This window comes from Saimiri boliviensis, chromosome 11 (assembly GCF_048565385.1).
Source record: "Saimiri boliviensis isolate mSaiBol1 chromosome 11, mSaiBol1.pri, whole genome shotgun sequence".
NCBI lineage: Eukaryota > Metazoa > Chordata > Mammalia > Primates > Cebidae > Saimiri > Saimiri boliviensis.
The window spans coordinates 111,451,507-111,463,981 of record NC_133459.1 but is presented as its reverse complement, the minus strand read 5'-3'; the positions used below and the strand labels follow the sequence as shown (position 1 = coordinate 111,463,981).

The following is a 12,475-nucleotide window of genomic DNA, read 5'->3' as shown; positions in this document are numbered from 1 at the left end:
CCCATACTGTCCCTCCGCAACAGACCTCACTGTGTGATGCTCCCCTCCCTGTGTCCATGTATTCTCACTGTTCAACACCCACCTATGAGTGAGAACATGTGGTGTTTCGATTTTTCTGTTCTTGTTACAACGTACTTTAAATGGACTGGTCTTATAGAAGTAGGAATAGTGTTGGTAATAATAATATTAAAGTGTATAAACTAGAGAATATTTGCCGTGTGACTCCTTTGTGCCAAGTAATATTCTAACCAGTTTCTGTTAACTCATTTAGGTTCATAGTAATCCATAGTCCGTAAACATAGATATTATGATTTACCCCCATTTCACGCATGAGGATGCTGAAACTTGGTTGCTTGTTAAAGGCTACACAACATAGTAATTAGCTGAGCTGAGATTTAAATCCACACAGTTTACTTTCATACTATACATTTTTTTGTTGTATTTTTGTGCATTTAGTTATGGATATTATAAACTTTCAATTTAACTATTACAAACTAGCTTCCTTCATTCTACTTCTCATTACTTTTACTATATCATAGTATATAGACTATATATATGTGTATATATATATGTACACACACAGAATATATGTTACAGAAATACATATTACTGATACAAATATATAAATAGTAGAGGTATATTATGTTATCAAGTAGTCTTTTCTTATTCACTTATCATTTATTTATCCCACAAGCTTTTATTAAGTGCCCCTTATATTCCAGGTATTGTGCTTATCTATTAAGAATACGTCAGTAATAAGGATAGGTCTGACAAAATGAACTTTCTGTCTTCCTGGTGTTTTCATTCTGAGGAAGGGATGTGTGTATGTATGATGATATTAAACAATTATATACTGTGTTAGTTTGTTCTCATGCTGCTAATAAAGACATACCCAACACTGGGTCATTTATAAAGGAAAAATGTTTAATTGACTCACAGTTTCACATGGCTGGAGTTGGGGGCTCAGAGTCATGGTGGAAAGCAAAGGGTAAGCAAGACACATCTTACATGGCAGCAGGCAAGAAAACACTTATGCAGGGGAACTCACACTTGTAAAACCATCAGATCTCAGGAGACTTCTTCACTACCATTTGAACAGTATGGGGGAACTGCCCCTAGGATTCAGTTATCTTCACCTGGCCCCACCCTTGACACATGGGGATTATTACAATTCAAGGTGAGATTGGGGTGGGGACACAGCCAAACCGTATCATACACTAAGTTATTTCTTTATAGTTATAAATGTTTTAAAGGAAAAATATTGCATACTATGAGCATGAGTTACACCATCTAATTTGGAGGTTGAAATATGGCTTCCCTGGGAACGTCTTAGTTTTGTAAATATTTATGTTCATTGACACTAAGGATTATAAGGGTAAATGAATATACACATACGTACACTGACAATCACCTATTTAGGAATACTTAAGAATGATCCAACTGTAAATGATTGTATCAGGAAGACCACATTCCTGGTGTCTGTTCATTTTATGGGAAATTACCCTTTATTGTCTAGGTTAGCATATTTGAAGTGACTGTTCTAAAGATGTATTTTCTCTTTTGGAGATCTAGAGATGCATATTCTCTTAGTACATATAGGAGTAAGAACTAAGAGATTGAACAAGGGACTTTCCTTCTACTTCCTCTTTGTGAAAACAAACCTATTAATGCCTGTCATTATGTAGTTAGGGGTTAAGCTGTGTTCTTGATTGGCTGAACTGACTATTAAAATTCATTTTCCCTCAAAAAAAGTTTTCTAAATTCTCAGAGTATAGAATAACTGTTCATACTTGACTGAAGATTGTTATTTTTGCAATGAATGCATTTTGGTGTATAGTTCACTCGAGTTCATTATTACTAAACTTTAAGTCCCCAAGCTTTTATGGTCAGACATGAAAAATTGGCCACCATTTACAATATTGCTTCTATGGAAAACTGTATTCTATGTTAGAAGCATTATTTGTACTCCAAATGCACTTTATAAAATATATTTCTAAGTTGGAGATACGTCATCAAACTCAGTTATTCCTACAATTAGGAAGCTTTTGTGCATCTTTTTTTTTCTTTTTTCTGAGATGGAGTCTTGCACTGTTGCCCAGGCTGGAGTGCAGTGGTGCTATCTCAGTTCACAGCAACCTCCACCTCCCCGGTTCAAGAAATTCTCTTGCTTCAGCCTCCTGGATTACAGGCGCACACCACCACACCCGGCTAATTTTTTGTATTTTTGTAGAGACAGGAGTTTCACCATGTTGATCAGACTGGTTTCAAGCTCCTGACCTCATGATCTGCCTGCCTCGACCTCCCAAAGTGCTGGGATTACAGGAGTGAGCCACTGTATACTGGCATCTTATAATGACCAAATTCGTTCACTTTAGAGTAGACAATGATTCTAATCCTTGCCATAGGGAAATTAGTCTTGTTCCAAACCCAGCTTATAATGACTGTTTTCCTCATCATATTCTTACATATGTATCCTTATAACCCTTCAGGAGAAGAATGAAATCTTAAGAGTGGGAAGAAGTAACATATTCTCCTCCATACTTGCATATATCCTCTGTCGTCTTCTTCTGTTGCAGTACATTAGGGAATTCTTTTGAGTCAATGACAGAGTAGTAAGGATAGACTGAACCAATTATTTGACTTGCTTTTATATCTTCTTGGAATTTATACCAGATTGTTTTGTGTTTACTTAAAATGTTGGATATTCTTGAGGACATGTATAGCTCAATCTTATTTTAACTGCTGGGTTTTTTCTTTTTGAGTGCTTTATTGTTCATTATACCAATTTATATTCTGAGAAATTGGTAGTGAACCTGTACATATGTACCCGGCATAAGGAGGTGCTCAGTAATACTTTTTAATGAGTTGCTGTAAACCATGTTTTGGGTGCATATGTATGTGTACATGCGTGTGTCTATTTGCATATGGACATACACCAACCAGTCTATATTGTTAAACTATGCTGGTACTAGATTTAGTTTTCCTATTCTTACCATTTCTGTATCTTGTACCATTTTGCATAATAGCTGAGATTTTGTAGTGTTTTGTGACCATTTCGTTTCTTAGACTTCTGCATTTCATTTGCCCCACTTTTTCCCATTTATAAATGGAATGTTGTACAAAGAGACATTATATGATATTCTGAACATTCATTTTAAGAGAATGAACTTTGGAAAGTATAGCTTTCATGGACCTTATTTTCTGACAATGAAGATTGCATTTTATGACTTGGACTGTTTAATTTTACAATTGCGTCCATCTGTGTGGGTGATTGATATTTGGTGAGTGTGAAATATATTTGCAGTGTGTTATTCCATCTTTACTTCCGCAGGAAAATCTCAACCTAAACATTCTGCGTGTAATTTTTAACATGCAAAAATTCAGTTAAATAAGGTATTGGTGTGAGTGACTTTTTTCTTATGAGAAGTGAGTATGCATTAGATGAATTGATATTTTTGTCTTTGACTTGGGACTCAGGCAATAGAAATGAGGTTGATACTGTACCTGTGTTCTTCTTGTCATATGTGTTGGCATGGATTTTTGGTTTGTTGAGAACTGATATTTTAATGTATTTGCTTAAGTTTTAGAAGTTTAGGCATATAACCCAAAATAAAATTCCTTGAGAAATGACAGGAAGATTTTCTTTTCACATCAAATGTCTATTAATTACATCTTTTAAAACAGTGATAAAATCACTTGGTAAAATGTTAGAACTTTCATATACCAAAAGCAAATCCTAGCACAGCAATTCATTTGAGCGAATTCCAAGAAAACATTTTTCTCAGTTACATTCAGGTTATTTTCCAAATTGCAAAAATAGGACTTTCCTCAAATTCTGAATTCTAATCATCTTGAGAAAAGAAATATATTTGAAACCTAAATTCAGAACACACTTTCTTGTTAGCAAGAAAGTCATGCCAAAGATAATAGTAGTTAAAATCTTGTGGAAGGCAGATGGTTGTTGTAAGACAGATTTTTCAGTTTGGATTTTAAATTTAAGTATGATATTTGCTTTCTTTCTGGAAATACTGGAAAGTTTGCTTTGTTTCATCTGCTACATGAATAGATGACAAAAAAAACTTACAGGCTGACAAACACTGAATAATTAGGATTTGTTAATTTTTCTTAGAGACCCATTTATTTCACAATCTCTAAAATAACATTAGGCAAATATCTTCTATCTTCTATTGCATGTGCTGTTATTTTCTCCTGCTTTCTTCAGACATCTCGTGGGGAATTTGACTCCAGTGAATTTGAAGTTAGGAGACGGTATCAAGATTTCCTTTGGTTGAAGGGAAAACTGGAAGAAGCACACCCCACTCTGATTATTCCAGTAAGTTTACAAAATTTTTTTTCATAGAATAGCTACCAATTTTCTAGTGAGTCTTTTAGAATGCCTAAAAGCTAATTTCAGACCTAAGTTCACTGTAATTCATTTATCTTAGGAACATTATTTCTAAATGTTTTAATCTATGTATACATTTTAAAAAAATTCTTCATAATGTGTTATGATTTCTCATTTTTGGTTCTAACATTGTGAATTTTTAAAAATTATTTTTATAAGAAATGGTTAGATGTTCAACTAGTCTTCCAAAAGGGGAAAATATAGAATTCCTTATAAACCTGTGGCACTTAATACTCAGATACCTTTTTTATTTTCTTTTTGCCTTAGCCATTGCCAGAAAAGTTTATGGTAAAAGGAATGGTGGAACGCTTTAATGATGACTTCATTGAGACACGCAGGAAAGCTTTACATAAATTTTTGAACCGAATTGCTGATCATCCAACTTTAACATTTAATGAAGACTTCAAAATTTTTCTCACTGCACAAGCTTGGGTAACTAATTTTTATTTATACAGTCTTTGGGTGTCTGTATCTTTGTATTTTTCCTCGTCTGCCTTTACAAATCAGGCAGTGGTGTACTTGCATTGAGATGGAATTTTTCAGAAACACCGGAGAGTTATCCTTCAGATATAACCCAATATCAAGTCTACATATAAGTATTACAGAAGTCTTCTATCTTTTTCCTATATATGTGCACGCACACACGCGTGCACACACACACACATTTATTTTGTTGATAAAGTTTGTTTTAATGTCAGCATGCTTCTTGCATAAATAGCAAATGCTGAACAGATATAAATATATTTCTTTCATTGACACTATTGTTGACTCTTGAACAACATGGGAGTTGGGGACTTTATGAAGTTGAAAATCCAAATATAACTTTTAAATCCCCAGAAACTGAACTACTAGTAGCCTGCTATTGGTTGGAAGCCTTAACTATAATATAAGCAGTTGGTTAACACAATTTATATCTTTTGTGTATTATATGCTGTATTTTTGCAATAAAGTAACCTAAAGAAAATATTATTTAAGAAAATCACAAGGAAGAGAAAATACACTTACAGTATTTTACTGTATTCATTGATACTATAAGTTTATATTGTCTGTTTACAAGATGAATTGTTGGTCTGAAATGGAGGGCAATGATGGCAGCAGACCTCAATCTATGGTACTTATCAAGCAATGCAACGTTTTTTTGTAAGCCATGATTTTTCTCTGCTTCTTGGGAACACTTCCAGCATCACTTGTGGCATTTCATATGGGTCCCATGGTATTATTCCAGGTTTAGAGTATTGCACTAAACACAATAAAAAAAGTACATGGGAACCACAAGAGATCACTTTTTACTGCTATACCCAATTTACTGGAGAGATGAACTGCTCATACGGAGATGATTAGCATCACATGGTGTTTTAAGTGAATATTCACAATACTTGCACTCTCCACAAATAGCAACAGGAGGGCTACAAAAATAGTACAATAATACAGTGCACTATAGTTAATTTTAAGCAGTTATGATTTAATACTGCATCTTTATGTTTGTTTACATTTCTCTGAACTGCAAATGGTGGCATGTGAGTCAAAATATGTGCATACATTTTGATAAATTTTAACTTTTTATAAAAGATTTATACATTAGGGTAGTAAATGATAGACTAGTATCTACAAATATTTTGTGCATTCATGACATACCTTTCCCTCAGTTTTTTCTGTATTTCTAGGCTATGTGATTTGTGAGTTTTTTAAACTGTCACAAATCTCAAAAAGATTTTCCAATATATTTATTGAAAAAAGTCCACATGTGGCCAGGCTTTGTGGCTCACGCCTGTAATCCCAGCACTTTGGGAGGCAAAGGTGGACAGATCACAAGGACAAGAGATCGAGACCATCCTGGCCAACATGGTGAAACCCCATCTCTACTAAAACACAAAAATTAGCTGGGTATGGTGGCGCGTGCCTGTAATCCCAGCTGCTCGGGAGGCTGAGGCAGGAGAATCACTTGAACTCAAGAGGCAGAGGTTGCAGTGAGCCGAGATGGCACCATGGCACTCAAGCCTGGCGACAGAGCAAGACTCTGTCTCAAAAAAAAAAAAAAAAAACCACATGTGTGGACCTGCTCAGGTCACACCTGTACTGTTCAAGGGTGTACTGTATTTTGAGTAATAATGGATCAGGGCTTTTAAAGTTAGGATGAAAGTATTTATTGAATGGATAGATGGATGAATGGAGATAGATGGATGGATGGAGGGTTGGATAGATAGATAATATGATCTCCTTTTCCTTTAATTAAGTGGGAGAGTGTCTAATTTCTAATACAGAAACCTTATCCATTCTACTTGTTTTTTCTTTTATTCTGTAAAGCTATAACTCAACAAGAAAGATACCAGAGAGGACAAAGGGTCAATATTAAACAGTAGTGAAAAATGTTGAGTTTTGTATCTCTCAGTTATTGCCAGTGGTAGAAACTAAAAAGTTGTTTATTTCAATCTTGACAGTCCTGCTCTAAGGAAAACCTTTGTGACTTATGTGAAATGAATATGTGGCCTGACTTAAGAACCTTAGAAGTGTTAGAAATATTCTCCACAGTCAACAGGTTCAGTAACAGCTTGCCGGTTGTGATGTGTGCTGTCTCTGATAATGTTTACTCTATCAAATGAGGCCATAGCACTCTTGGATGGATGTGTTGCCTGGTCAAGGAGGGCATCTGTTATTATTTGCACACACACACAAAAAAAACACACTGAATTGGAAATAAACAAGTTTACTTTGTATGTCTGTAAGATATTCAAGAAAGGAAAGCTGGAGGAAGATAGAATGTGCTATTTAATATTTGGGTAAATAATATATCATATTTTTATCTGTAGGTTAGGTAGTCAGTAGTATTTTATTTGATCCCAAGCTTGTGTTTCAACAAGGGCCACAACCGTTGTGGCCCCCAATCAGGATCCCTTGTCCTTTTTTCTTTTTATTTGTTCTTTTATGCCATGCTTCTGAAGGGATATGTTTGTGTGTGGTGTATTCTTTTATAGCATTTCTTCTATTGATTTTGCAAGTCTATAGTTATCCCTCCTAGGTTAAGTGTGAAATAACTAGTTACATATTTTATTAAACATTTTCTCTATAGCCAGCCAACCAGTGAAGGTGGTGTCACAGTTTACCCACTTCATTTGGTTGAAGCGCTATGGTCAGGTAGTGTCTGCTTACAAACTATCCTAATGACTTTAAGGGGGCAAAGCAAGTTAGTACTTAATAGTGAAGCCTCTGGAATGAGACTTCCAGGATGCCAGTTCTTGCTCTGTCACTTAATTGCTCTGGTATCTTGAGCAAGTTACTTAACTTCCTGGTGCCTCTATTTTCTTCCGTAAATGAGGAAAATAATAAAACCTACCTCATAGGTTTATGGTGAATTACCTATATAAAAATGTCAGTATAGTGCCCAGAACGTTATTAAGCTGTCAGTAAATGTTAGCTACTATTACCCCCAAAGAATTAATGAAGTTTCCCAGTTCTCTTTTTCTGAGTATGACTTAGGCCCTGAGAAATCTTTCTCAATCATTTCCTATTAAATTCCTATTATAAGTGGCATGTCATATTTTCCTTGTCTTCTCTAGCATCTCACTGAGCACTATTCTGTCTGTTAAACCCTGTTCTTTTAAAGATTTATGGTCTGAGGAAAGACTGTGTACCTGCTTTTACCATAAGTACTATGAAAGGGAATATTATCAAGGAGGCTGCCACTTAAAGGAGACACTGTACCTGAATAAAACTAATCTGCTTCAAGCTAACATTAAAAAGATTGATGCCTACGAAACAATTGTATCTTAATTTTATTCCCTTAATTGGGTGTCCTTTTGTATTGAATCTTGGAATATTGCGACGTGTTTCACCGGAGATACTTCCATTTTTTGGTTTCTAGGAACTCTCTTCTCACAAGAAGCAAGGTCCTGGATTGCTGAGCAGGATGGGACAAACGGTCAGAGCTGTTGCATCCTCAATGAGAGGAGTTAAAAACCGCCCAGAGGAGTTCATGGAAATGAATAACTTTATTGAACTATTTAGCCAGAAAATAAATTTGATAGATAAAATATCTCAGAGAATTTATAAGGAAGAAAGGGGTAAGTAGAGTTACTGAAATGTGATTTCAAAGTTGTTGAGTTTCTGATGACTCTTCACGTTGGTACAGGAGAGCAACTACACCATCATACCTACAGCATTCAGTTAGAATGTCAGCTTCAAAGTGTGGCTTCTTCCCAGCCATGTGGTGGACATTTCTGATTCCTAAATGATTTTGAAGGCAATCTGCATTTTCGCTTTCACCAATCACTAGCTGCTCTATTTCCCATTCATAGAAGATAGTGGTAAAGTAAGCCCGAGTTTAAGATTGTGGATGCAGTTGTGTGAGGTTTATATTCAACATGGAACAGAGCTTAGAATCAAAGAAGTGATGTTTCAGGAAAGAGGGTTTTCACATTTTCTAGTAATTATTTTTTTCTGGAGGGACGAGATACGCTGTATTAAGCCTGTCAAAGTATGGGAGAGAGATTTACGAATTGAAAAATCTGCCTCTTTTCCTATTCTCTCTCTCTCTCTCTCTTTTTTTTTTTTTTTGGTTTATAAATAAGAATTTATGATTTTTTTTCTAATTCTAATCATGTGATGATTTTTCCGTAATTTTCTAATTGCAATAAAAATAGATAACTGAGTCAGCAAATAATTTCCAAATGTAAGTTGTTATTAGAGATGAGGAACTACTTAAAGACAAACCCAAAGTCCCTAAGTTGATGACTTACTCGTTAATCATGCTCTACTAAACTGTACTGCCCGTCAGTATAAGCTGGCAAAGTTTTTTTTTCTAGTATCCAGACAGTGTTTAAACATAATAAGTACTCAATTAAAATTTGTTTAATGATTGAAAAAAAACACAAATGAATGAGTGTAGCATTTGGAATGGTGTAGGAAAATGTACTTTATTAAGAATTGATTGGTTCTAAAAAGAGATCTAGAAAAAATATTATAACTGAATATTCTTTGCCCTTTTTCTGCCTTCTTTTTCATGCACCTGATGACACCTGATGAGATTATTGTAGCGACTGAATGTAGTATAATAATTTGTTTTAAACCTCCTTGGTTTGCCCTCATATTTATTATTTGTCCCTTTAAAAAAAAAATCTGAAGAAGCGAATTATTGTAACTAGGTTCTGTGATTCTAGATCTATTAAGTAGATTCTGGATGCATAGTTAGCTGATATAGCAATTCAAAGAGATCTCTGGAAGCTATTGGCAATTAGGAGCCATATAAGCTATCAATGAGTATCAAAGAGTAATTAAGATGGTATCTGTTAAGCTCACAGTCTAGTTGGGAAATATATATATATTAACAGACAAATTACAGTGCAGCTAATTAAATGCTTGCATACAAATGTGATTTGAGTGGTATGTAAGCACAGTTTAGAATTTTAGCAAAGCTTTGCCTATAAACATAAATATTATTTAGATTTAATGACAGGCATTGATATATACCCAAATTGAGAAAAGAAAGTGGAAAATTTTCTTTTCTGGAAATTAGTTCAGTCTGGTCACTATTTTACATAAAGACAGGCTTAAGCTCAGGAGGATAGAGTTTGGAAGGATTTCAGAGGTGATTAAATGTTTATTAGGTAGCAACTAATATCTCATTGTTTTTAAATTTTATATTTTAAACTTTTTATTTAATACAAACTTTTAAAGTTTTAATAGTTTAATTTAGAGAAATACAACAGATGTCAGCAAATTCTAATGATTTATAAGATGGTTAAATATAGAGAATTTAATTGTATTTATATGGATAGTGAACAAAAAATGCTCACTGCTTGTAAATTTTCTACTGCAAAAAGCTATATGTCATTGAAAATTAAGTGTGAAAGTAAAAATGTAAAATCTTAAAAATATTCACATTTTAAAATGAAATCCACATTTTTGAATACATAGCATATCAAACACCGAATGGCCTTTGGTTACTCATGTATGCATTCTTCCATTGATATGAAAATATTTATTGAACACATTAATAACTCAGTCCCAGTTTTTCTTTTCTTTTGTTGTTGTTGTTGTTGTTGTTGTTTCTGAGCTGGAGTCTCACTCTGTCACCCAGGCTGGAGTACAGTGGTGCCATCTCAGCTCACTGCAACATCCGCCTCCTGAGTTCAAGCGATTTTTCTGCTTCAGCCTCCAGAATAGCTGGGGTTACAGGCATCCACCACCACCCCTGGTCAATTTTATGTAGCTTTAATAGAGAAAGGGTTTCTGCATGTTAGCCAGGATGGTCTCCATCTCCTGACCTCATAATCCACCCATCTCAGCTTCCCAAAGTGCTGGGATTACAGATATGAGCCACTGCGCCAGGCCAGTCCCTATTTTAAGACGTATGTGGCCTGCTTGCATTTGAGTCATCAGGCATCTATAATACAGTGGGATAATGCTTTAATAGAAGTATAAAATTATGATAGGCTCAATGAGAACCAAAGCAATTATGAGTCCTTTGAAACAGAATCAGAGGAGATTTATTTGAACTCGAATTTAAAGGGTTAGAAGTAGGTTGTCAGGTGATAGAAATGGAGAACAAAGCAGAGAGACATGTGCAAATGTTTTTGTTGAGAGAAATCATGGGCTATTCATGAATGAGCAAGCAATTTGGCTTGAGTTAAAATCTTAATCAGAGAATTTCACATTGTACCTAGAGAAGCAGACAGTGAGGACTAATGGTAATGGTTTAATGTAACTAATTCTAATTTAGCTATGAAGAATCAATTTTTTTTAATTTTTTTTTGAGATGGATTCCCGCTCTGTCTCCCAGGCTGGAGAGCAGGGGTACGATCTCAGCTCACTGCATCCTCTTCCTCCTAGGTTCAAACAATTCTCTTGTCTCTGCTTCCCAAGTAGCTAGGACTATGGGTGCGTGCCACCATGCCCAGTTAATTTTTGTAGAGACGGGGTTTCACAGTGTTGGCCAGGATGGTCTCGATCTCTTGACCTCGTGATCTCCCCGCCTCAGACTCCCAAAGTGTGGGGATTACAGGCTTGAGTCATCACACCCAGCTGAGACAATGTTTTTATACTGTGACAAAAATAGAGGGAGGATAGTTAGGATACTCTTGAGGCAGTACCAGTTAGAGATGCTGATGGTGGTGGAAGTGAAGATAAGTACATGGGGTAGGTAGATGGATAGCTTAAGATATAGAAGTATTGGAATTGGTGATTGACTGGCTCTGTGTTAAGTAGGATTCTAGGATAACCTCCTGATTTTTTGCTTAAATCTGGGGATAGTAATTACCATTAAGTGGAATATATAGTCAGAAAAAAAAGAGATAAAAGGTAAGTTTTTTTTAGGGCATGTTGCCTATGAGGCACTCAGATATAGTAGTGTGGTAGGCAGAAGTCTATTATAGATATGATGGTCATGTAATTTATTTTTCAAGCCAGGACAATTTTGACAATGCAAATGATTGTTGTTATTGATTACACTTGGACAGTAGTGAGTCAAAGACTGACCTGGGCAAACCATGATGGCCAGTTGATTTAATGTAGGATGGTATCTGTTTTCTTATGTTCTTTTGTAACAACATGTGCACAATGAGGGAAATAAGGCCCTTTCTTGCTGTCTATGATACAGGTGTTTTGAAAACTTTTGTATGTTGAAGAACTTATTAAGTCATTTGTTTTAGAATATTTTGATGAAATGAAAGAATATGGCCCAATTCATATTCTGTGGTCAGCATCAGAAGAGGATCTGGTTGATATTCTAAAAGATGTTGCCAGCTGCATTGACAGATGCTGTAAGGCCACTGAAAAGCGGATGTCTGGACTTGGAGAGGCTCTGCTTCCTGTTGTACATGAGTACGTGCTTTATAGTGAAATGTTAATGGTAAGAACGCCTAATTCTAATTGTACCTCACTCCCTTACCTGATTATAAGCTCTATAAAGACAACTATACTTCTTTTCTTTAAAACCAGTATCTTTTTGTCCTAGCTGGGTTGTTTTGCATGTAGGTGTTCAATAAATATTTGTTCACTGTGTGCCTAAATAAATGAAGCAACCTATTGATAATAAGCAAGAATCTTCAGTACTCAATAGCAACACAAACAATTTAT

General features: G+C 35.2%; 1 protein-coding gene across 7 annotated transcripts in view; it reads left to right on the top strand.

The window, feature by feature from the left end:
• SNX7 (sorting nexin 7) overlaps positions 1 to 12,475 on the top strand; it is a 199,829-nt gene that overhangs the window by 27,866 nt on the left and 159,488 nt on the right. For 6 of the 7 annotated variants that reach the window (XM_074381383.1, XM_010343822.3, XM_003933275.3 and 3 more), the window contains exons 3-6: positions 4,223 to 4,333; positions 4,673 to 4,837; positions 8,265 to 8,463; positions 12,049 to 12,248. In XM_074381383.1, the coding sequence (XP_074237484.1) occupies positions 4,223 to 4,333; positions 4,673 to 4,837; positions 8,265 to 8,463; positions 12,049 to 12,248 (675 nt within the window). The remainder of the gene's footprint in view (positions 1 to 4,222; positions 4,334 to 4,672; positions 4,838 to 8,264; positions 8,464 to 12,048; positions 12,249 to 12,475) is intronic. The other variant, XM_074381387.1, reaches the window with a different exon arrangement.